Source organism: Mandrillus leucophaeus, unplaced genomic scaffold (genome assembly GCF_000951045.1).
Source record: "Mandrillus leucophaeus isolate KB7577 unplaced genomic scaffold, Mleu.le_1.0 Scaffold302, whole genome shotgun sequence".
Classification (NCBI taxonomy): Eukaryota; Metazoa; Chordata; class Mammalia; order Primates; family Cercopithecidae; genus Mandrillus; species Mandrillus leucophaeus.
In genome coordinates, this window is record NW_012103166.1 from 720,049 (window position 1) to 740,466 (window position 20,418).

The following is a 20,418-nucleotide window of genomic DNA, read 5'->3' on the forward strand; positions in this document are numbered from 1 at the left end:
TCCGTGGGAAAATCCAGATATTGCAGCTACCTGTTTGGGGGTATGGGTGTCACTGCCTTCATTAACGTCCAGGGGCCAGGACTGAGTAGAGTCGTTGTGGAGGTTAGGGGCTGCAGGCTGGAATCCCTTCCTGGAACTAGCTTTGGATCCAGTATCTGAGATGTACCATATGCCTCAGTATCCCCACGATAGAAAAGAAAGCTGGCACTTCCAGCCTCCTGCCTCCATACAAGGAAGGGTTGAGCAAAGGATGCCAAGCCAAAAAGAAAGCTGTGCAGGTCAAATAAGGATTTCAGGTTATAAGTTCACACTATAATACTCAGTGTTGGCCTTAACCCTTCATGGCCTTGGGCTCAGTACAATCCAAGTTTGTCTCTGGGCCTGTGGGCATCAGTCTGGGCACTAGGTCACGGGAGCTATGGAAGACCAGTGAAGGTATAGAAGTCCGTTTCTGGGCCACATTTCCCCTGTTTGCTTGTGTTTTTCCTGGGAAGTGGTTAGGTAGTGCTCAAAAGTGTGAGCTTTGGACCTGGTCTGGCTGGCTCTACCTCCAGATGCCACCCTCTGGCTGTGAAGCCTTGGGCAATTTCCCTGAACCTTGGCTCCCTCACACCACCCTCACGGGTCCTCACCCCTTGCTGTGCTCACCTATGAGCAGGCTGGGGCCGATTGCATTCAATGTAGGACTTCAGAGTAATAGCGTATTGCTCCTGCAACTGGTCCACCACGCGGTGCTGCACCACACCTGGGCGGTCTGGAGGGGAGGGGAGGGAGGTGTGGTGCAAGATCATGAGGCAAAGACAAGCTCAGTCCAGCCCAGAGTCAGGGCATTGCTCACCAACCACATTCCAGAGCTGGAGTCACCCAGGCAGGGAAGTGAGGGAAGACCAGGGCTGGGCATCACCCACTGACCCCAGGAGAAGCCAGCGACAGCCCCCATCCTGGCTGCACAGTGAATGAGGAGCAAGGCCATGGATTGGGACCTTCCCTAGGGAGGGCAGATAAGGCTGGGGGAATGTCAGGCAGCCTAGGGGAGACCCTCACCTGGGGAGAAGAGGGAGATGGCCTGCATCAGCACATACTCCTCCTCATGTAGCTGCAGCTTCTTCAGCATGTAGTGGAATTTCAGCATGGGCTCCAGCAGAAGTTGCTGGAAACCACCTGTGGATGGTAACAGGCTGGAGGGGCAGCTTCTCAGCAACCTGACCAAGATCCCGTCATCCCTCACCAATATCTTGTTTTCCACCATTCCATCTTCCTGCCCTGCCATCCCAGAACCTGCATATCCTGGCGTAGCTCCCTTCCTCCCACAACTGCAGTGTTTCCCTCCCTCTGCCAGGGCAGGCACGCTCTCTTGGGCACCTGCAGGGTCTTCCAAGCAGTAGGACAGCCGGCCACACTCCCAAGTTCCAGTCTCCGCGTTGAATACTGTGTTGAATCTCAGCTGGCACAGCTCAAAAGTGGCCCCCTTCAGCAGGGAGATCTGGTCCTCGATGGGCAGGTCCCTGGCAGCAAGGATGGGGAGGGGAGGACAGCTCCCTGGGAGGCGGCCCACAGGCCGGCCCCAGCTGCCATCCCATAATCCGGAAGTTGGGGGCGAGAGGAAGAGGGAGAATGGCTCCTTTCCCTGAGGATGACTGTGGCTGCTGTCTGGCTGCCTCTCATCTCTCCCCTTACAACCCAGCAGACATCTCTGTCCCCCAGCATTCTCTCCTCCCCTGCTACCTCTGGGAACTCCACCCACTGAGCTTGGCATCCAGGTCCCTTACAGCCTGGCCCCATCTCCTTCAACTCCTATACAACTCCTGACCTACACCCAGTGCTTTGGCTTCTAGTCCCTGGCCTCCTCCTTTCTGCCTCAGTTTCCCCCCTTGGAATGACTGCCCCTTTAGTAGATACTGCTAGCCCCTCAAGCCAAGCTATGTCTTTGCTCCCCTCAGAAGTCTTTCCAGAATGCAGTCTCCCCTCTCCAGAGTGCAAGTGCCGCCCTTTTGGCCTGAGCTCCAGCAGTGGGGATGTTTGCTTCCTGCGGTCAGTGTTGGGTTTAAGGTGCACACACGTATTTCTACTGTTTCCCTGCGGCCCAGATGCCTGCAGCCCCAGTCCTATCGCCGGAGCACAGGCCTCACCATGGAGGTGGCTTAACAAGCCTCTGAGATTATGGTTACACGGATACCCTTCTGGTCCTGCAGGGACCACTCCCTCCCAACCTGGGAGGGACCCCTACCTCCCCAGTAAGGAGGCATTCCTTACAAGAAAGAAGCGTCACAGCCTGAGAGGGAGGCTGCTTACTCTGGGTTGTGAGGAAACACTACCTCTGGCCTTGGCCTCTTTGGGAATTCTGGCCCTGAGCTACTGGCACCCATCCTTCTTTTAGATCCGTAACACTGAGCTACAAATGCCACGGAATTGATCTTGTTCTTCTGTGCCTCCCCATTGCCTGGCTTAGGACCCGGCATCGAGCTGGCTTTGGTACTTCCAAATCTACCCTTCACCATGGATTAGCTGTGACCTTGTACAAGTTTCTTATCCTCGGGGAACCTCAGTTTCTATCTGAGAATGAAGACGGCAGTGACACCTGGGTCACTGTGCTCAACATTGGTGGCCATGAGAAATAGCAAGTGGGGAGCCCTGGTGCTAAATTGTCAGTCACTGGATTTCACCAAGATCTTCCAATGTCCACATTTATAAGTAGGCTTCTCTCCCTGCCCCCTTTAAGCTAATTTGCCACCATCTGAACCCCATTCCAAACCTGCTGTCAGCATCACCCCGTTAAATAAGTCATGCATGACTCCTACAGGGCCAGAGAAGCACCTCTGGGCTCCCAGACCATAACCTACCCTCAACCTGCTGAAGACACCAGGAGCTTCTGGCAGGTGTGTTTCAGCCCCGCTTGACCACGCTTGGCAGGGCAAGGTGGCCTACCCAAGGACAGATACACCTGGCACCATCCCTAACCCTAAGATTGCAGACATATTCTGGGGCTGTGGTTCCTGCCACCCCAGGAAGTTCCCATGTCTCCCACTAACCCCAGTTGCCCCGTGGTTGTTGCCTCCATATCTAGCTCTGGGGAGACCTGACCCTTGAGCTCTGAGGACCACCCACCCTCCCCACGGCCTTCGCAGTCTTATCTTGTCTATTTCTCTCATTCTTTGGTCTGGAACTGTCAACATGTGATTCCTGCCCCTTTAAGGGAGAGTAGGAAAGGCTATCTGAATGCCCACTCTGTGCTGGGGGCTCTTCAGATGTGTTCTTATTTCACAGAACAGCCCTGCAGGGGAAGCACTGTTAGCTTCCATTGGGCAGGTGGATAGGCAGAGACGCTGGCAGGCCCACAGCCACAAAGCTAACCAGCCACACAGCGAGGCCTCTACGTCCCCGCAGCACTGGCTGCCCTGGGGGGCAGGGCACAGGAAAAGGAGGGTCTTCTGCCACCAATATCTCCCAAATTCAGGATCGACCCCAGGTCCTTTGAACCTCCTGGCTACTTCCAGTTCCTTTCCACACCCAACCACCCAGTCTCCATGTCCTACCTGAAGTAGGAGATGACTTTGGCAAAGTTGATGATGCCTTTGAACATGTAGGTTGACATGTCAGCCATGTGGGGCAGCAGGGAGAAGATCTCTTTCCCGCCATTGTCGGCTGGGGGTTTGTAGTTCCAGACACTGCCATCCTCCCCTCGCAGCTGCACAGAGACCTTCACAGACCACAGATCTTTCCTGACCTGGCTCCACTTGGCAGCTTCTTCCCTCGATGGGGCCTGCAGAGACTCTGGCATCTCACAGCCACTGCTAAGCACCCCTGGCAGCTAGGACACATGCCAGGAGGCGGAGAGGGGAGAGACAGCACGTGTTTTCATAGACAAGTCCCAACTCAGGCCCCAGCCAAACGTGCACAGCCACAGCTGCAGCCCGAGAGGATGCGCAAATGCAGGCATTCACACCCACATGCACGCATGTGTCCTCACACGTACAGACACACAGCCTTTGTTTCTTCTCTCTGGTGTCCTCTACCAGATGAAGGTGCTTTGGGGATCTATGAATTAATGGTCACACACATCCCTGCTTGGTTAAAATGGAGGGCAAGGGGGACTCCAATCACGGTGTGTCGTCCCAAGCATTCCAGATGTTGGACTCAGGAGACTCAGAAGGTTTAGGGCGCTATGGATGGGAAGAGCAGATCCGAGGTCACTGGGCTCATCCAGTTCTTTGAGCTGGGAAGGGCCACCTGAGATATCTGTCAGTGCAAAGGGGAAGGAGGGCACTTGGAGCACAGACATGGCTAATGTGCCTGGGATCAAGAAACACCGGTTCACGAAAGTCACACCCCTCGACAGGTCCTGACCCTGTCCTCATAAAGCCCTGAATGCCAGTCACACTGGGGGACTGCCTAGCTTTCCCTCCACTTACTGCTCAGACCCAGTTCCTACCTGCTTTAAATGAGAGAGCAGCGATTTTCAAACCTGAACCTGCAACAGAATCACCCGGGGATCCTGCCCCTCCCTGGAGCTTCTGATTCAGTTGGTCTGGGGCGACCTGAAAATCTGCATGCTGATGCTGCTGACCCAGGGACCACACTTGGAGAGCCTTTGGGAATGAGACTACGGCTTTGAGGAGCTCGCACAGACGCAGGGCCAGCTCTGCAAATCTACCCTCCACCACTGATTAGCTGTGACCTCGTACAAGTTTCTTATCCTTGGGGAACCTCAGTTTCTATGTGAGAATGAGGATGGCGGTGACACCTCGGTCACTGTGCAGTTCCTCCTACCCGGAAATTCTTGAAATGGGAGAAGGTAGTGTCAAAGGTTTTCATCTGAGCGTCCATCAGCTCCCTGATCATCATCCGCTGCTCTTCCGTCAGCCCCTGCACTCCCGGTGACTGAGTCCCGATCCGTTCTCTTTTCTTCCTCTTGATCAAGGCCCGCCTCTCCTCCACGGCCGCGTCGGACATGATCACTGCAGGAACAGCGAGGCTGGCTCAGGCACACGTGCCCCTGGTCAGCCTCCAGCCCCTCCGGGGAGCCGCTGCGTAACCCTCTCAAGGCAGCAGAAGGCATTGGGTAAAAGGGAAAGTAATGGTGACAAGCAATTCTCCCCTGTCTGGACTCAAGAGGCCTGTGGGCTCCTCTGGAGTAACACCTGGGTGAGGACAGACGTGAGGTGCGGCTGGGGTATCGCCCTCTGCAGTGGAGTTTGTGAGGACACTGTGGGGCCCTGGCAAGAGCAAGGGCTTCAGAATCCAAAGGCGCTAGGCTTGCGTGAAAACTTTGCCACTTACTACCTGTGACCCCAAGCAACCTCCTTAACCTCTCCTGCCTTCAGGTTTTTTCTTTGTAATCCAGAGAAACCGTGTTTACCTTGCACTGCTATTAAATGAGACCTTGCATGTAGGGTGCCTAATATAGTTCCTGGTACATAAGAGATGTTCAGTAAATGGCATCTACTGTTATCATTTTCGGATGAATTATATACCAAGACTCTTCAGAGGTGTCTGGGTCTCCAAGACCCCAGAGAGCTGGGCTACAGCTTAGCAAGAAATAGCAACTCCAGACACTTCATATATAGCCCGGAGCCTTAGGTCTTCTGTGGATTTCGGGAGCCCACTCATGCGTGTAGAGCAAAGCTATGAGGTCCTTGGTGGGGAGAGATCAAGAACGCCTGCCAGCAGCCTAGAGAACTGAAAGAAGCAGCTTTGGGTCCCCTTGTGTTCCATGGAGACAAAAATGCGCTAGAAGCATCTAGCCTTTTCTGCATGAGCCTTAATCTCAGAGTGACCTAGGAGCACAAATATATCAAAGTTAAATAGGTAGAGTGAGAACACCTCCTGTCACCTGTCTGCTAACAGTTCCCCTGTAAAGATCCAGGTCTGGTGGGGATGGTGGGCGCTGGTAGCTATAAAGCGGGGGTCCTGTCACCCACGTGGCTCCTGCTTCCCTCCCCCAGATTCACACCCCTACCCCCAAATGTGGTTTCAAACCATTACAACAATTATGAAGGGGACAAAAAGAATCATGTAGGAGCAACTGAAGGGAGACAGAGGGCACGCCCTGGCAGGGTTGCCCAGCACACATCCCAGGACGGAGATTACAGACTCCCTCCATCACCCAGCGGGCCGGCTGCAAGCGCTCCCCCAGGTGGCTGCCTGTTGCACACCGACACCAGCTCACATGTGCACGTGTGTTCACGCGCACACTCGGCGCGCATCTCCACACTCGCATGCACACACCCACAGCACGTCTCTACACAGAGCCGTGCACCCCGGCCCCGGCCCGCCCGCTCGCCCACTGCTCACTCTCCTTCTTCATGCCGCTCTCCAGGCACTTGCGCAGGCGGCAGGCCTGGCACTGTCGCCGGGTCTTCCGGGTGATCTCGCAGGCGCCCTTCCGGAAGGGGCACCTAAGGCGGGCGTTGCGTTTCATGGCCCTCCTGTGAGAGAACAGGGAGCAGAAGGGAGGATGCATGGGTGCCCGGGCCCTCCGCCTGGGGCTCCGGGCTACACCACCTTCCTCCCCAGCCCCTACCGACTCAGGGAGGGGGACACTAGCCTTTGCGTCCCAGCTGGGTCAGATTTTATGGGAAGGGTGTAGGTGGGCGTCCCTAGAGGTCCAGGACTCGGCTAGAGGGGGCAGAAGCCGGGGAGGAAACCTTTTCTGGCCATTCCCGCAGGAAATGGGACACGTGCTTTTCGCCGGGCCTGCAGCCTCAGAACCACTTTCTGGGACACCTCCGCTCCAGGCCCACCTTCAGCGCCTTCCCTTCCTCCTGAAACACCTGTCCCCTCCTCTTTCACACCCTTGTTACCAGAAAGTTTCCATGGAGATGGGCCTCTTCCTCGATTTCCCCTCCTTAAAGGAGGAAGCCGAGGAAAAATGACCCCAGGAGGGTAAGAAACCACAGAAGCCCCCTGCCGCCTTCCCCAGCTCCCCTTCCAGACTGGGCGGCCAGGGAGAAAGGGGTGAACTATGGGGAAGCTTTGCTACCCTACGGGGCAGCGGCTTCCCCATGGCAGAGTGGATTTCCCTCGTTGACCTAGGGGGCAAGGAGGTCGAACGCCTGGAACAGCAGAGCGTGCAGGCGCGACCCAAGGGCCCCGCACACCCCTCTCTGCGGTGCGCAGAGAGGCAATGGGGCAGATGCCTTTTGGAGACTCTGGTACAAGATCACCTCCTCCCAGCCCGGAAGTCCTGCTTGTCCCACAAAAGACACGGTCACTGCAGCCCTACCTTTACTTTCCCCATTTCCACAGCTGGATGGAAAGAAACAATTTCTCCCTTGGCTCCGGCCTCTGAGTCTGGTCCAGAGTGGAAACTGAGGGGAGGCTGGCCCAGGAGCATGGAACAGCCAGGTGGGGCTGCAGAGTCCCCTGAGGGCAGGCCTGGGAAGCTGAGCCAAGCCCGCAGTGAGCCGGCAGGGGCAGGTTTGAGCTTGGAGGCCTCGGGCCTCGGACCAGCGACCAGCCCAGGGGCATGTTCTTCACAGACGCCATCCCTGCCTTTTGCCTTCCCAACTGGCCTGGGTAAGAAAGCCCTGATGCTACATCAAAGTCCACCGAGAATGGGTCAAAGGTGAAACCGGGGCTCACACTGATTAAAGGTATGCTATGTATCAGATGCTAGGCTAGGTATTTTGCAGTTTTGTAAATTTAGTTCTCAAACGCTGTGAAATTCATAATCTCATCTGCCTGGCACAGATGAGGGAGACTGAGGCTTGGAGACGATGGCTTCCCAGCTGTCCTCTGGGTACATGACAAGCTGAAATTTGAATCCAGGTCTGCCTGATACTGGATTTAGCTTTTGCCCACTACAACATGTTGCCTCTTTCTGAGAGTCCCAGGAATAGTACCCAAACGAGGAAGGGAGAGCAGAAGATTCCCACATGCTGAGGCAGGATGCACAGACACTCCTTGGGCAGCCTCTTCTGTGCCAGCAGCATCTGGAGCTGGTGCAGACATCCACCCTCTTCCACGCAGTCACGTGGCGTGTGGCCAGCTCAGGGACGTATCTGCTGCTCTTTGCTAGTGACTAGCTCAGGCATAGGCTGGGCCTGACTCTAGCCAATGTGAGGGGACTCCTGGGAAAGATTTCCTTACTCTCAAAGCTGGGCCTTTTTGTGCGTCTGCTGAACGTGATGACTCCTGCCTGAGCCCCGGCACTGTGCCCCTATAAGGGGAGCTAGACTGCAATGAGAGCTCCCGCGTGGGATGGCTGAAGAGAAAAATGGAAAGAACTGAGCTGCTGAACTCACCAACCTGGAGGCCTTCACACTTCCTGTTAGGAGAGGTAACGCATTTTCCTTATTGCCAAACCAATTTGCGACAAAGGTCCTATGACTTGTAGCTGAACCCAGCCTGACACTGCTGATGTGTCTCACCCCTGTTACAACTCATGCAACGCGAATGTTCATTTCTCCCTGGAACCTGCCCTTTTCCATTTGCGTGCCCAGCCACCAGGAAGAACTCGGCAAAGGGCCATCAGGCAGGCTGTCTTGGAAATGCATGAGGGTCCCACATGTGGCTCCTGACATGGGAGCTGCTCCTTGCATACCCTGTGCCCTCCGGAGGGTGCCCCTGGAGGGCTTCCTCACACATGGCTTTCTCTCCTCCCCACCCCTCCCCTCCCTTCGGTCTGCTTCTCTTCCCATGGTCTGAGCATTTATTTTATGCCATTCTTTAGGAAACAACCACCCCAGAAGGCGAATGTGAACACTTGGATTTGGGAGTTTCAAATTCCTTACCTTTCACTGAGTCATTTTTCATTTTATTCAAGAGCACATGGAGAAACCAAGGTATATCTTAATGGAAGGAGACCCTTCCTGGGTAGAACAGGAAGACTGAAGATGAATGATTCCTCTGGGATATAAATGGCCCCCTTGAGACTAATTACAAGGCCTTTGGGTGGGCCACCAGCCCACACTGAACCTGGGGGACAGGTCAAGCTGAGGCCTTGAGACGCTACCCAGTGGGTTAGTGGCAGACCCCAGTTAGGTGTGACCCAGCGTGTCAGTGGTGGCAGGTGGGTGAAGGCTGATGGGTAACTCTACCTGAAAAAGCCCTTGCATCCTTCACATGTCATGACATTGAAGTGATAACCAGTGGCCTTGTCCCCACATACACGGCAGATTTGGGGACCCCCAACTTCCTCATCTGCGTTGACAGTGGGCTTTCCAGGAACAAACTCTGTGTCCTCACAGTATACAAAGTCAGCATGGTTCCAGCTTTCTTGGGGTCTCACCTCCAGGTTTGCTTCTGGGCCTCTTGGACTAGAAATGAGAAAACCACAGAGAATGAAAAGACTGGACAGGCATGTGCAGAGGCCTCAGAGGAAACACTCTGTCCCTTCCATGCATCACTCACATTTGGGCCTGTGGAATCAGGAACTGACCTCTCATGGGGAAAAAAAGCAGGGAATGGGGTTGGAATTGTTATAAAGAGAACTGTAATCATGACGTTTTGTACACAAAAATAGAGCCCTGGAATAGAACCTGTGAACAAGGGCATGGGAAAGACAAGGGCAAGAGGGAGGCAGAAATGAGAAGAAAAGAGAGCAGGCTGTCTGGGTCGGATCATGGAGGCCACAGCTGAGTGGACTGAGGTTAGGAGGCCACGACCTGGCCAGAGGTCTCAACGGGGAGCAACTCATGGACAGATTACTTGTTCAAGATGATTTCTGGGATTGGGACATTGAGGGAGGATAGTCCCTCAGGTGGGGTGTGGCCTAAGCTCCCACAAGGAGCTGGAAAGGCTGGACAGAAAGAGAATTTTCAACTAAGTAGCCAGGCAGATGGGGAAAAAGTGGAGGCGTGGTGGGCAAGATCACAACATGGGAAGAAAAATGGCCTGTGGTCCCAGCAGAGTTGGGGTCTAAGTGGATATTGAAGAACTTGTGCCTATTAATAGAGCTGTGGCTAAGCATGGTGGCTGATGCCTGTAATTCCAGGGCTTCGGGAGGCTGAGGCAAGAGGATTGCTTGAGCCCACGCATTTGAGACCAGCCTGGGCAACAAAGTGAGATCTCGTCTTTACAAAAAATATAAAAAACAGCCAAGATCGATGTCGTGAGCCTATAGTCCCAGCTACTTGGGAAGCTGAGGTGGGAGGATTTCTTGAGCCTGAGGGTTTGAGGCTGCAGCCAGCTAGAATCGTTCTAGTGCACTCTAGCCTGGGTGACAAAGTGAGACCTCATCTCTAAAAGAAAGAAAAAAAGAAAAAAAAATGAGCTGTACTCAAAGATGTCCTCCCCAGGCAACTTCCGCCTTGAGAGCATAACCTGAATTCTACTTGGAACAGACATTGAGAATGCTCAGTAGAAATGGGGGACTATACTGTTACTACCATCCCCGAAAGTCTCTCTAGGCGCTGACTGACAAGCGCAGCCACCACCACAAACGATGATCCTTTTTCTAAAGCCAAAATCGAAACTTAATACAATTCTAACACATAAATTTCTGTTTCTAACGTCATGACAGGTGACATCTGACGGTTTCACCTGTAAGAGTAAATAAGGAATTAATCTGTCTCTGACCCTGGCCCTCCATTGCACTGTGAATAAAATACATTGACTGGAAACCTGAACTGAACAGGCATAGGGGAAAATCTCCCTGATTTTTCAAATCATGATCCTGACTTTATGTAGGCTTGCAGACAAAATGTATACTTTAGGTGTTCACAAAAACCTCAAGCCAAAAAGTTGATTTAAGATTTAAAGTGCATTTGGGTTGGGAATTCTCCCAGCTACCCACAAAAGCAGACGGAAATCCTCCTTTTTTTTTTTTTGAGACCGAGTCGTGCTCTGTCACCCAGGCTGGAGTACAGTGGCTCCATCTAAGCTCACTGCAACCTCTGCCTCCAGGGTACAAGCGATTCTGCTGCCTCAGCCTCCTGAGTAGCTGGGACTACAGGCGCCCACCACCATGCCTGGCTAATTTTTGTATTTGCAGTAGAGATGGAGTTTCACCATGTTGGTCAGGCTGTTCTCAAACTCCTGACCTCAAGTGATCCACCCCCCTCAGCCTCCCAAAGTGCTGAGATTACAGGTGTGAGCCACCATGTCTGGCCAGAAATCCTCCTTTTTGGAGGAACTCACTTTCCACTTTCTAACTAGGCACAAATAATTACCTATAATTTCAAAGAAATATGAGCAAATACTCAGAAGTCATGAATGAAAAGACTGGCACAGCATGATGAGCAAGAATCAGCAAAAAAAAAAAAAAAACCCTTCTAAAATTAGACATGAGAAGATGCCCTGAATTATCAAACACAGAAATGTTTAAATAAGCAGTACAAGAGGTTGAAGACATAAATAAAGAACAAAAGACCATAAAATTGACCAAGCAGATTTGAAAAATGAATAAAAATTTACTATAAAAATCGGAATAAACAACGACTCCTTAAACCAATAATAACAACATCTTGGGAGTTAGGAAAAGCAAAATACGACTAAAATATGGATGGACACAATAACTAAGGTTCTGTATTGTTGAAGGGAAAAAAAGATGGTAAATCTTAGATTTTGATTAGTGAAGTGTGCTTGTTGAAATGTCTAGGATTATCATTAAAAGCCCAAAAATAGAATGCATAACTTGGAAGCTAATAAAAAGGAAAAAATGGAAGAAAAAAAGTTCAAAAGAAGGCAATTAGAGAGTTAAGAAACTGAAAGGGTGAGACAAATAGAAAATACAGATGTGTGGTAGAAATATCAAATATGGGGCCGGGTGCGGTGGCTCACGCCTGTAATCCCAGCACTTTGGGAAGCCGAGGTGGGAGGATCACCTGAGGTTAGGAGTTTGAGACCAGCCTGGCCAACATGGTGAAACCCCATCTCTACTAAAAATACAAAATATTAGCTGGATGTGGTGGCGGGTGCCTATAATCCCAGCTACTCAGCAGGCTGAGGCAGGAGAATCGCTTGAACCCAGGAGGTGGAGGTTGCAGTGAGCCGAGATCGTGCCATTGCACTCCAGCCTGGATGATAAGAACAAAACTTTGTCTCAAAAAAAAAAAAAAACAAATATGTTGTTAGTTAAATGTAAATATATTAAAAGACACTGTGGGTCTGGATGTAGTGGCTCATGCCTGTAATCCCAGCACTTTGGAAGACTGAAGTGGGCAGATCACTTGAGGTCAGGAATTCAGGACCAGCCTGGCCAACATGGAGAAGCCCCATCTCTATCAAAAATACAAAAATTCGCTGGGTGTGGTGGCGCATGCCTGTAATCCCAGTTACTTGGGAGGCTGAGGCACGAGAATCACTTGAACCTGGGAGGCAGAGGTTGCAGTGAGACAAGATTGTGCCACTGCACTCCAGCCTGGGCAACACAGCGAGACTCTGTCTCAAAAAAAAAAAAAAAAAAGCACACTGAGAAAGATGGTTTCAGCACATAGCTGCAGCAATCTTAGGTTCAGGATTAGTATTTTGGGGCAGATTTTGTATTAGAGAATAAGGCATGGAACAGATACCAAAATGGAAACTAATGATTATTCAAACTCAGTGTTTCAGGTCCTTTGTGAAAGGTCATTCATTGTCTTAGTGTATTCGGGTTGCCATAACAAAATATCAGAAGCTGAGTGGCTTATAAACAACAGAAATTTATCTCTCATGGTTCTGGAGGCTGAGAAGTCCAAGATTAAGGCACTGGTAGATTCAATGTCTGTGAGAGCCTGCTTCCTGTCATCTATGGCACTTTCTCCGTGTCCTCATATAGTGAAAGGGGCTAGCCAGCCAGCTCTTTGGGTCTCTAGGGCCTCTCTCTCTCTCTCTCTCTCTCTTTTGAAACAGAAAAAAAGGAAAAGAAAAACCTCTGCCACCCTGGCTGGAGTACAGTGGTGGTGTGATTTCAGCTTATTGCAGCCTCTACCTCCTGGACTCAAGCGATCCCCCAACTCAGCCTCCTGGGACCACAGGTGCGTGCCACCATACCCAGCTACTTTTTTTTTTTTTCATTTTTAGTAGAGACAGGGTTTCCCCATATTGCCCAGGCTTGTCTGCAACTTCTGGGCTCAAGTGATCACCTGCCTCAACCTCCCAAAGTGCTGGGATTACAGGCATGAGCCACCACGCCCCGTCTCTGGGGTCTCATTCATGAGGACACTAACTCAATCACGAGGGTTCCACCCTCATGACCCAGTCACCCCCCAAAGGCCCCACCTTCTAAAGCCATCACACTGGGGATGAGGATTTTAACATATGAATTTGGGGGAAACATAAACATTCAGAACATGGCACTCATTTATTCCTCATAACAATCATCACGACATTTATCATATTCCTCAACAGACATGTGTTGAGAATCTACTACACACCAGATATATTCTGTTATGTATTCCAAATAACTTGGAAGTCACTCTTACGACAAAAACCCAGGGACTTTACAAAACCCTCTAACTGTTCACAAAGAGTGTTCCCAAATCAAAGCGCATCACAGGCAGGCAGAGGAAATTTTATTAGCAGGATAGTATTTCAGAGTCTACATTAGAGAACAACCTCCCTTACGTTTTCAGCATCATTCAGGAGCAATGAGGGATAGCAGCACCTGGGGCAATGGAGACAGTAGGCAAAGATTCTGCACATCAATTATGAACTTTGGACAATTGAAGATGGTGAGATGGTGCTTTCTCAGCAATAAATATAAATGCTATTCCCCATAATGGAAGTGACAATTACAACTCGACTACATGATTCACAGGAGAAGCCCAACAGGTGACGTGGACCAAGAAGATAAAAGAAATGTCACCAAAGGACCACAGAAAGGACATTTACTTAAACCATGTCTAATTTACACTTTCCCCAATTTCTGAATGAGGAGATAGTAGAATTAATGCCAGAATCTCATTCCACGGTATTTGTATAACTTTCACTTTGTTTGGCCCAAGTGTTAAGCAAGCCGACTCTGGCACATTCTGTAGTTCCTTCTCTCATATGCCTACGAAACTCCAGCTAGAGAACCCATGACAGCTGTTGTCCAAGGTGGTCCCCAAGGAGCCATGCCCTGAAAGATTCACACCCTTGTGCAGCCCCCTCCTATAGTGAGTCTAGGCTGGTCTGTGACTTGCTTAGTTAATAGAATGTGGGGAAGAGACAGTTCTGGGCCTAAGCAGTAAGAAGCCTGGTAGCTTCTACTTTTGTCTTTGGAGAGCCCTAAGCCACTGTGTAACAAAGTCTGGCTACCCTGCTTAGTGACCACCCAGAGAGACCATGCAGAGAGTTCATGTGAAGAGGGAGAGGCCTGAGATCACACCAATGAGACAGGCCCAGCCACCCTAGCCTCCTGGCCATCCTCACCAAACATCAGATGTGTGGGTGAGCCCTCTTGGACTCCCCAGCCCAGTTATGCCTCTAGGTGACTGCAGCGTCGGCCAAGGTCCTGTGGTGCAGAAGAACTCCCCAGCTGAGCCCAGCCAACACAGAAAATCATGTCAGAAAATGAAACAGTGGTGGGTTTAATCCAGTAAGTTTAGGGAAGATTTGTTATGTGGCAAGAAATAATGGAAGCAGAACCCCTGGAGTTGGGTTAGAAATAGATCTGAACTGGGGTGAAGGGGTGCCAGCCAGCAGCTGCAGTCCTGCTCCCGTGTAACTCTTCCATCACTGTTCCTTTACAGAATGTCACCCTTGGGCAGGAAAATGACAGGGACTGGGTGGCTGGTGTGTGCCAGCTACATCTCTATTTCATGCAAATTTAGTGAGACCAATTAGATGTGTACTTTTAACTGAACACAGCTGTGTTGGCTTCTGAGGGCTCCACCTGCTTCTCAGGGTGCTTAGTAATTGGTGAAGTCTCATCAGAAGAGGGTTGAAAGTATCATCTCCTATACTGAGTGAAAGTAAAACACTTCTTCAGAGAGGCCTTTGCAAAGATAATTGATTGTAAAATCCAGTATGCAAGGTGAATATTAAAGCTAAGGACTATGTTCTCAGAAAGGAAGAATATAATTCATTTATGTAATAAATGAGTGAATAAATCAATGAACTTAGTCTTTCTACATGACTAAACTTGTCAGTTTGCTGAAGGCACCGTAAGTCTGCACTGAGCACACACAGCTCCTCTCCTCTTCAGGTGAGCGATTCATTGACATTATTTAGCTGGTAGGAGGTGGAGCCAGAATCTCAATCCATGTCAGTCTGACTCCAAAACCTGTGTTCTTAATTCAGTGCTATGCTGCATCCTTCACAAGGTTTGTCTTTGAGTGAATGAACTGTTCATTAAACTTTCTTCATTTCCATGCCTGCAAACTTTTTCCTAGGTGGTTCACCCCAGACAGGGTCCCTCCATGCCATGGGACTCCTTTAATGTAGCTTTCTGTTCTCAGGCAGGAAGTGATTCCCTAAGACCCTCACTTCTTTTCTTGCCATTTCAATTCTAGCTATAGAAGAATGGACCAAGGAACCTTGTTGTCACTCTGACCACATCCAGAGTTATCTTGTCCCATACCCTCTGAAGGGCTTGAGCCCAGGAGGTCAAGACCTGCCTGGGTAATATAGCAAGACCCCATTCTCCAGAAAAAGGAAAAAAAAAAAAGACCAAAAAAAAACATATGATTAATGAAAAGGAGATGGAAGATAATATAGACAAAGAGATGAAGGCAAGAAAAGTTTCAAAGGAGAACTATGATCTATGAAAAAGTAAAAGACCCATAATAGCCAAAATAATGTTGAAAGAGAAGAACAAAGTTGGAGGACTTACGCTTTTTGATTTCAAAACTTACAACAAAGCTAAAATAACCAAGATAATGTGGCATTAGTATAAAGACAGATATAGAGATTGATGGATCAGAATTGAGATTCAAGAAATAAACCCTTACTGTTATCATTAATTGATCTCTGGTAAAAATGCAAGGCAATTCAATGGAGGAAAGACCAACTTTGCTAAAAAATGGTGCTTGGAAAATTGGATATTCACATGCAAGATGAATTAAAGCTCTTATCTCGTGCCATACAGAAAATTTTACTCAAAATGGATTACAAAATCATAGACCTAAATGTAAGAGCTATAACTATAAAACTCTGAGAAGAAAACATAGGAATAAGTCCTTATGGTTAGGGAAAGATTTCTTAGATATGACACCAAAAGCATGAAGGCTTCAGGTATTTTATACACACACACACACACACACACACACACACACACACATATATATATATTTTTTGAGACAAAGTTTCGTCACCTAGGCTGGAGTACAGTGGTGCAATCTTAGCTCACCACGGCCTCTGCCTCCCAGGTTCAGGCAAGTCTCCTGCCTCAGTTTCCCAAGTAGCTGGGATTACAGGCACCTGCCACCATGCCCGGCTAATTTTTGTATTTTTAGTAGAGACAGTGTTTCACCATGTTGGCCAGGCTGGTCTCAAACTCCTGACCTCAGGTGATCCACGAGCCTCAGCCTCCCAAAGTGCTGGGATTAGAGGCGTGAACTACCATACCCAGCCTAGTTTTCTTTATAAAGCATATTACTGGTGGCTGATAAGACAGATTGTCATATTACATTAGGAAGACTTCTTCTATTCCTGGCTTTTAAAAGTCTTTTTTGTTGTTTGTTTGTGTTTGTTTGTTTTTTAATCAGAAAAAATATGGCACAAAAAAGTTGATAAATTGAACTTCATTGAAATTGAAAATGTTTGTGCTTTTCTATACTATTAAGAAAGTAGAAAGATAAGTCACAGATGGAAATTATTTTTAAAATCACATATCCCATAAGGGACTTGTATTCAGAATATATGAAGAACTCTTACAACTCAATAATAGAAATACAAATAACCCAATTTTAAAATGAGCAAAAGATTAAAATAGATATTTCACCAAAGAAGCTATGAAATGACCAAAAAACATGTGAAAATATACTCAAGAATATTGGTTATTAGAGAAAGGCAAATTGAAACCACAAAGAAATACCTCTTACAATACACAACAATGGCTACAAATCAAAAAGACATAAGAATCAGTAATAATGTGGAGAAACTGAGCCCTTATGCACTGCTAGCAGGAGTGTAAAATGGTGCAGCCATTTAAGAAAACAATTGCTCAGTTACTTAAACATAAATTCATCATAAGTCAGCAATTCCACTTCTACATATCCACCCAAGAGAAATGAAAAGCTATGCCCACACACAAAAATTGTACACAACTGTTCATAGCAGCATTATTCATAATAGCCCAAAAACCCAACTCACATAGCCATCAACTGGTTCATGGATCAATAAAATGTGGAATACACCTGGAATACTAATATACAACGAAATTCTATTCAGTAGTTTAAAAGAATGAAGGATACACGCTACAGCACAGATGAACCTTGAAAACATTATTCTAAGTGAAAGAAGTATACTCAAAGACCACATATTGTATAGCTCCGCTTATATTAAACGTCCAGGAAAGGAAAATCCATAGAGAAAGTAGATTTGTGGTTGCCTGTGGCTGACAGTGGAATAGAGAGTGGCTGCAAATGGACATTAGGTTTCTTTTTGGAGCATAGAAATGTCCTGGAATTAGATTTTGATGATAGCTGCACAAGTGTAAATATACTAAAAGTTATTCAATTGTTCACTTAAATGATTAGACTTTATGATACATAAGCTATCTCTCAATAATGCCACTTTAAAAAATTATCAACTGGACATTTCTGCATATTCCAGAAATTAACTGTATGATATCTGAAATTGACAACTCATTGGATGTTTTACAACAGATTGAATCAGCAAAAGACAGTGATAGTGAATTCAAAATTAGGTCAACAGAAAATATATAAACCGAAGCACAGAAACAAACAAAATAAAGAGCATTAAGAAAAAAACAGGGTGTAAGAGACACATGAAACTCAGTGAAATAGCCTAACATATGTTACAGACACAAGACTGGGACAGAAGCAATCTGGGAACACACATTTGCCAAGAAGTTTTTGAAAGTAATGAAAGGAGGATTAAAAACACACATACCTACCCACACACCTACCCACACATCATAAAATTGCTGGAAATCGATGACAAGAAAACTAATCTTACAAATACCCAGAAAAAAAAAATTAACCACAAAGAAATAAAAATAAGATTAATGGTTGACTTTTCAGTTGAAATTGTAACACAGAAAAGACAATGGGTTGATATCTTTATTGCTGTCCAAGAATTTGACCAACAGTTTAATCATCCTTCCATTGTGAAGGCCAAATAAAGACATTTTCAGACAAAGACTGAAGAATTTTTTTGCCAGCAGATACTTGCGTTACAAGTAATACCAAAGAAAGTTATCCTGGCAAAAGCCAGTGGGGAGCATGGAACTTCAGGAGGGAATGTGGAGAACTAAAAAGGGTAAATATATGGGTGCATATAAAACAATATTGAAGGTTTAAAACTACAATAATAATAATGTCCTGTATATGCTATATTTTAGAGATATGTATGTATGTATCTGTGTGTGTAGATATGTATATATAGAGAATTGAAATAGTGATGAATTTGGGGTTGGAATTATTTTCATTTTCTCCTCTATAATTGTCTGTATTTCCTCAGTTTTCCCTGTCCTCTTTAGAGCAAGAGTCTGATGGCTGAATGCCTGGAGGCTGACATCCCGGAGCACCACTTCAACAGCTTGAAGAAGGGAGTATGGTGGACGCAGAGGAAGGGCCGGGGCACCTCCTGCCTGGCCCACTGAGCTCTCCTATAAACAGGCTGTTCCTGCTGCTTCCTCACGAGGCCATTTCCTTTCTGCGAAATGCTGATTTTCTGTATAAGATCCCCTGTGTTTGTCTGGGGGTAGTGGAGAATAAGAATGAGAAGGGGACACACACACACACACACACACACACACACACACACATGCATACACACACACGTCTTTGTGCCGTTACTTCATTTGCTAAGAGGCCCCAAATCCCCTATTCAAGGGAGAAGGGAGGTCTTCCATGAACCACACACACATAAACACAGGAATGACTGACTGTGACCACACAGGACCCAGCTGGCCGGCAGCCTCCTGGAGGTCAGAGGACTTTGGTTTTTGCTCCTGGCAGGGAGATCTAGTGGGCATTGTCTTGTTGTCATAGTCAGGAGGCCAGGTCCTAGCCCTTGCCACTGATGTTGAACTAACTCGCTTTACTCACTAACTGCTTTATGCTTAGTGCCCCTACAATAAAATGGAAGCTGCTAAGAGAGGCTGACATGGCCTTGGGCATGAAGAGGAAGAGGAAGAGGAGAGCACACTGCTGCAGGGGCTGTTGCCATAGACAGATCTGGCAGGGCAAGAAGTGAGGGGAGAGGAGGTGGGGAGGAACCAGAAAAGCAGATGCCACTCTGAGGCTGGCCCAGGGGAAGCCCCCAGGAGAGCCTGCCCTCCAGAGAAGACAAGTGTGAACGTGGAGGGAAAGAAACTAAGAAGAGCAGTGCAACTGGAGATAGTGATGGAGGGGAATTTGAAATAAAATCAGTGTGAAGTTTGTGCTACAGAAGGAGCAAGGCTCCCAGGAGTATGTAGAGAGGAGAGGAATAGAGTTGGAAGGGAAGGGAAAAGGGGAGAGCAGTACAAGGCTTGAGAGAGCTCAGGGCTGGACAACGGAGCAAGGAAGGGATGCAAAGGAGCCTTGAGGATTAGAACTAGACAGAACCTGCTGGGTGGGCCTTGATCAACGGAGGACAGTGAGTTCCAAAGAGGCTCAACACAGGGACTCTTGCAAGTCCCCTGTCTTGGGGCTGGGAAAGAAGTCAGGGAGAAATTTCAGGTTGTGTCAGGCTGAATGAGACCCTGCTTCAGTTCCAGGGACCTGGGGTTTTCTGATGAACAGGGGATTAAGCCATGAAGTGTGGCACACTTGGTGTGAGTGTTTAAATCATGTGAGATGATTCAGTGGTACAGGGTAGATCACAACTACAAACTAGAAAAAAATCACAAAGTTGAGCATGTTCCTCTCCCTGTAGAAGAGACACGAGGAAGGGAAGGACTAAAGGGAGGTGCTGGGAAGAGACTTTGTGCCTTGGGGGAAAGTGAGAGGCAGGGAGGTGATCCACTAGTGACCTTTGGAGTCAAATATTTAGACACTAGGCATGAGAACACGGGTGAGTGCTACAGATACATCTGGGCCAACAGGCCAGGAATTGGAATTGGGTACAGACATGGGAAGTGGTCATCTTTAGTGCTAGAAAGAATGAAATGATCAGTAGAAGGTGCAAGACACTGCCTATTAGGTTGGGAAGTTTAGTGACAACGTAGGGCAAAGGAGAAAACCCCACTATATATTGCCAGCAAAATACTAGAAAGGGGATGATCTACGGGAGAGAAGCCTTGTCAGGGCGTGGTGGGATATAGTTTGATAAACACGGAGAGAGGGAAAACTAAGGCAGTGAGAATGGGGGAATTGTAGTTTAGAAAGAGTTAAGAAGCAAAGTGAAAGAAATTCAAGCAAAAGAACAGAATCCGGCCTTGACTATTTCCAGGCACAGGGAGGT

At 48.3% G+C, this 20,418-nt stretch overlaps 1 protein-coding gene across 3 annotated transcripts in view; it reads right to left on the reverse strand.

Annotated features, from left to right (window-relative positions):
• NR1I2 (nuclear receptor subfamily 1, group I, member 2) overlaps positions 1-20,418 on the reverse strand; it is a 36,124-nt gene that overhangs the window by 1,966 nt on the left and 13,740 nt on the right. For 2 of the 3 annotated variants that reach the window (XM_011987172.1, XM_011987171.1), the window contains exons 2-8: positions 9,039-9,257; positions 6,292-6,425; positions 4,768-4,955; positions 3,534-3,808; positions 1,363-1,505; positions 1,045-1,161; positions 649-754 (exon numbers count right to left, since the gene is read on the reverse strand). In XM_011987172.1, coding sequence (XP_011842562.1) covers positions 649-754; positions 1,045-1,161; positions 1,363-1,505; positions 3,534-3,808; positions 4,768-4,955; positions 6,292-6,425; positions 9,039-9,070 — 995 coding nt within the window. In that variant the 5' untranslated portion in view covers positions 9,071-9,257. The remainder of the gene's footprint in view (positions 1-648; positions 755-1,044; positions 1,162-1,362; positions 1,506-3,533; positions 3,809-4,767; positions 4,956-6,291; positions 6,426-9,038; positions 9,258-20,418) is intronic. The other variant, XM_011987173.1, reaches the window with a different exon arrangement.